This window comes from Cherax quadricarinatus, chromosome 15 (genome assembly GCF_038502225.1).
Source record: "Cherax quadricarinatus isolate ZL_2023a chromosome 15, ASM3850222v1, whole genome shotgun sequence".
Taxonomy (NCBI): Eukaryota; Metazoa; Arthropoda; class Malacostraca; order Decapoda; family Parastacidae; genus Cherax; species Cherax quadricarinatus.
The window spans coordinates 34854163-34859637 of NC_091306.1; the positions used below are offsets into that span (position 1 = coordinate 34854163).

General features: G+C 49.2%; 1 protein-coding gene across 11 annotated transcripts in view; it reads left to right on the plus strand.

The window, feature by feature from the left end:
* Window positions 1-4785: 4785 nt before the first annotated feature.
* Window positions 4786-5475, plus strand: part of LOC128692052 (Na[+]-driven anion exchanger 1) — a 369866-nt gene continuing 369176 nt past the window's right edge. For all 11 annotated transcript variants that reach the window (XM_070085267.1, XM_070085266.1, XM_070085273.1 and 8 more), the window contains exon 1: window positions 4786-4961. In XM_070085267.1, coding sequence (XP_069941368.1) covers window positions 4801-4961 — 161 coding nt within the window. In that variant the 5' untranslated portion in view covers window positions 4786-4800. The remainder of the gene's footprint in view (window positions 4962-5475) is intronic.

The window sequence follows — 5475 nt, forward strand, 5'->3', positions numbered from 1 at the left end:
TCAGAGTCTGCACATTAGTCTGGGTTGGAATATCATTATCATCACATATTAACTTCATATGATCTAAATGTGATTCTTTATACTGACCAGTACTAATTTCTCTAACCTTATACTTATTACCAGTGATATGTTCAACTACTCGATAAGGACCAACAAACTTTTGATCAAGCTTAGGCATTGCAGACGTTTTGTTAAAGTTAGTCAGCATAACTCTCGAACCTACTTTGATTTTGGATGGCTTTGCTCAAGTGTTGTACTGCTGAGTACATGTGTCATGTATTACTGTACTGCTGAGTACATGTGTCATGCATTACTGTACTGCTGAGTACATGTGTCATGCATTACTGTACTGCTGAGTACATGTGTCATGTATTACCGTACTGCTGAGTACATGTGTCATGTATTACCGTACTGCTGAGTACATGTACCATGTTTTGCTGTACTGCTGAGTACATGTGTCATGTATTACTGTACTGCTGAGTACATGTACCATGTTTTGCTGTACTGCTGAGTACATGTGTCATGTATTACTGTACTGCTGAGTACATGTGTCATGCATTACTGTACTGCTGAGTACATGTGTCATGCATTACTGTACTGCTGAGTACATGTGTCATGTATTACCGTACTGCTGAGTACATGTACCATGTATTACCGTACTGCTGAGTACATGTACCATGTATTACTGTACTGCTGAGTACATGTACTATGTAATACTGTACTGCTGAGTACATGTACTATGTAATACTGTACTGCTGAGTACATGTACTATGTAATACTGTACTGCTGAGTACATGTACTATGTAATACTGTACTGCTGAGTACATGTACTATGTAATACTGTACTGCTGAGTACATGCACCATGTATTACTGTACTGCTAAGTACATGCACCATGTATTACTTTACTACTAAGTACATGTACCATGTATTACCGTACTGCTGAGTACATGTACCATGTATTACTTTACTACTAAGTACATGTACCATGTATTACTTTACTACTAAGTACATGTACCATGTATTACCGTACTGCTGAGTACATGTACCATGTATTACCGTACTGCTGAGTACATGTACCATGTATTACTGTACTGCTGAGTACATGTGTCATGTATTACCGTACTGCTGAGTACATGTGTCATGTATTACCGTACTGTTTGACCGCTGGGGTACATTTTCATGCATTTGCAAATTGGGGAGTACAGTGCCGGGATTACTGACCCCGGGCCCCGTGTCATGTATTACCGTTTGATAAAGCCGGGATTACCGATCATTGAGACATTAAAATGTATTGCTGGGGACCGCTGAGTACATGCAATTAATCGCCCCACCGCTGAGAAAATACCATGAACCGTACCCGCTGGGGTGCATATAATTTGGGGAAAACCGTGCCGCTGGGGCATGACTATGTAATGCCCCACCGCTGAGACAACTATGTAAAAATTGGGGACCGCTGAGACATACTATGCAAAACTGTACCGCTGAGTGCATATACCATGGGGGTAAAACCCGGGGCCGCCGAGCAACCCCAACGCCCCACCGCCGAGACAACCATGAAACCCCCAAACCCCCGGGGGCAATACCCGGGAAACTGGCCGCCGAGACATGTACCATGTAAGCCCCCACCGCTGAGACATGCACTATGCACCACTGCTGAGTGCATGCAAAATGTAATAATGGGACTGCTGGGGGCAGTACTTGAACATACGCTGAGCATGTACTATGAATACTGGGGACCGCTGAGACATGACCATGAATACTGTAATGCCGAGTGCATGAAATGAACACCACTGGGGACATGTAAAAATGTAATACTGACCGCTGAGGAAAAACCATGTAATTTCTGTTGATGAGCACGTACTGTACTGATGAGTACATGTACTATGTAATACTGTACTGCTGAGTACATGTACTATGTAACATTGTACTGGTGAGTGCATGTACTATGTAACACTGTACTGGTGAGCACATGTATTATGTAACGCTGTACTGGTGAGTACATGTACTCTGTAACTCCGTGTACTTGTGAGTACATGTACTATGTAACACTGTGTACTGGGAGTACGTGTGCTTCGTAACACCGTGTACGGGGAGTACATGTGCTCTGTAACACCGTATACTGGGAGTACATGTACTGTAACACCGTGTACTAGGAGTACATGTGCTATGTAACGCCGTGTCCTGGGAGTATATGTGCTATGTAACACCGTGTACTGGTGAGTACATATATGTAACACTGTGTTCTGGGAGTGCATGTGCTATGTAACACCTTGTACTGGTGAGTACATATAATATGTAACACTGTGTACTGTAAGTACATGTGCTATGTAACACCGTGTACTGGCGGGGAAGGGAGTGTTCAGTGTGTGTTTACTGTCAGCTCTGTAGGTGAAGGACTCCCTGCCCTGAGCCACACCCAGGGGGTGAACTTGTGAGAGAGGCTCCTTAGAGATTCCTGAGAGAGGTTCTCCTCAGGGAGACTCCTGAGAAAGGCTCTCCTGAGAGTCTCGTGAGAGAGGCTCCTGAGACTCCTGAGATGCTCCTGAGAGAGGCTGGCTGGTCAGACTGTGTCATCTGAGTGTAGTGTAGTGTGAGGGTTAGTGGCTGAGAGAGGCTGGCTGGCCAGACTGTGTCATCTGAGTGTAGTGTAGTGCGAGGGTTGGTGACTGAGAGAGGCTGGCTGGCCAGACTGTGTCATCTGAGTGTAGTGTAGTGTGAGGGTTGGTGGCTGAGAGAGGCTGGCTGGCCAGACTGTGTCATCTGAGTGTAGTGTAGTGTGAGGGTTAGTGGCTGAGAGAGGCTGGCTGGCCAGACTGTGTCATCTGAGTGTAGTGTAGTGTGAGGGTTGGTGACTGAGAGAGGCTGGCTGGCCAGACTGTGTCATCTGAGTGTAGTGTAGTGTGAGGGTTGGTGACTGAGAGAGGCTGGCTGGCCAGACTGTGTCATCTGAGTGTAGTGTAGTGTGAGGGTTGGTGGCTGAGAGAGGCTGGCTGGCCAGACTGTGTCATCTGAGTGTAGTGTAGTGTGAGGGTTAGTGGCTGAGAGAGGCTGGCTGGCCAGACTGTGTCATCTGAGTGTAGTGTAGTGTGAGGGTTGGTGGCTGAGAGAGGCTGGCTGGCCAGACGGTGTCATCTGAGTGTAGTGTAGTGTGAGGGTTGGTGGCTGAGAGAGGCTGGCTGGCCAGACTGTGTCATCTGAGTGTAGTGTAGTGTGAGGGTTAGTGGCTGAGAGAGGCTGGCTGGCCAGACTGTGTCATCTGAGTGTAGTGTAGTGCGAGGGTTGGTGACTGAGAGAGGCTGGCTGGCCAGACTGTGTCATCTGAGTGTAGTGTAGTGCGAGGGTTGGTGGCTGAGAGAGGCTGGCTGGCCAGACTGTGTCATCTGAGTGTAGTGTAGTGTGAGGGTTGGTGACTGAGAGAGGCTGGCTGGCCAGACTGTGTCATCTGAGTGTAGTGTAGTGTGAGGGTTAGTGGCTGAGAGAGGCTGGCTGGCCAGACTGTGTCATCTGAGTGTAGTGTAGTGCGAGGGTTGGTGACTGAGAGAGGCTGGCTGGCCAGACTGTGTCATCTGAGTGTAGTGTAGTGTGAGGGTTGGTGGCTGAGAGAGGCTGGCTGGCCAGACTGTGTCATCTGAGTGTAGTGTAGTGTGAGGGTTGGTGGCTGAGAGAGGCTGGCTGGCCAGACTGTGTCATCTGAGTGTTGTGTAGTGTGAGGGTTGGTGGCTGAGAGAGGCTGGCTGGCCAGACTGTGTCATCTGAGTGTAGTGTAGTGTGAGGGTTAGTGGCTGAGAGAGGCTGGCTGGCCAGACTGTGTCATCTGAGTGTAGTGTAGTGTGAGGGTTGGTGACTGAGAGAGGCTGGCTGGCCAGACTGTGTCATCTGAGTGTAGTGTAGTGCGAGGGTTGGTGACTGAGAGAGGCTGGCTGGCCAGACTGTGTCATCTGAGTGTAGTGTAGTGTGAGGGTTGGTGGCTGAGAGAGGCTGGCTGGCCAGACTGTGTCATCTGAGTGTTGTGTAGTGTGAGGGTTGGTGGCTGAGAGAGGCTGGCTGGCCAGACTGTGTCATCTGAGTGTTGTGTAGTGTGAGGGTTGGTGGCTGAGAGAGGCTGGCTGGCCAGACTGTGTCATCTGAGTGTAGTGTAGTGTGAGGGTTGGTGACTGAGAGAGGCTGGCTGGCCAGACTGTGTCATCTGAGTGTAGTGTAGTGCGAGGGTTGGTGGCTGAGAGAGGCTGGCTGGCCAGACTGTGTCATCTGAGTGTAGTGTAGTGTGAGGGTTGGTGGCTGAGAGAGGCTGGCTGGCCAGACTGTGTCATCTGAGTGTAGTGTAGTGTGAGGGTTGGTGGCTGAGAGAGGCTGGCTGGCCAGACTGTGTCATCTGAGTGTTGTGTAGTGTGAGGGTTGGTGACTGAGAGAGGCTGGCTGGCCAGACTGTGTCATCTGAGTGTAGTGTAGTGTGAGGGTTGGTGGCTGAGAGAGGCTGGCTGGCCAGACTGTGTCATCTGAGTGTTGTGTAGTGTGAGGGTTGGTGGCTGGTGTGAGTTATCATTTTCACTGCTCTTAAGTAAGTCAAGTTTTAATTAATGTTAGTACACCAGGTGACTCTCCAGGTGTACCAGGTGACTCTCCTGATATACCAGGTGACTCTCTTGGTGTACCAGGTGATTCTCCTGGTGTACCAGGTGACTCTCCTGTTGTACCAAGTGATTCACAGGCCACCTGGTACCCCTGTAAGACTTAATGACCTGTTGGGTGTTACTGTAGCCATCTACCTTCTCTCTGAGACAGTCCATGTGTTATTAGCATGAACAACAACAGCAGCAGCAGCAACAGCAGCAGTAGTCCAGCGGGTCTCTGGAGTCAAGGGTGTAGTTACTGCCGTAGTTGTCTTCACGCAGCTAAAACCAAGTTGTGGGGCGGCAAGAAATGTCCATCGTGTGACCAACCTCTCAAGAACCTCCAGAGGTACTGATGATATACCATGCCATCCTTAGACACATGGCTGTTATACCCAGTACCAGCCATCACACCAGTACACATGGCTGGTATACCCAGTACCAGCCATCACACCAGTACACATGGCTGGTATACCCAGTACCAGCCATCACACCAGTACACATGGCTGGTATACCCAGTACCAGCCATCACACCAGTACACATGGCTGGTATACCCAGTACCAGCCATCACACCAGTACACATGGCTGGTATACCCAGTACCAGCCATCACACCAGTACACATGGCTGGTATACCCAGTACCAGCCATCACACCAGTACACATGGCTGGTATACCCAGTACCAGCCATCACAGCAGTACACATGGCTGGTATACCCAGTACCAGCCATTACACCATTACACATGGCTGGTATACCCAGTACCAACCATCACACCAGTACACATGGCTGGTATACCCAGTACCAGCCATCACACCAGTACACATGGCTGGTATACCCAGTACCAGCCATCACACCAGTACACA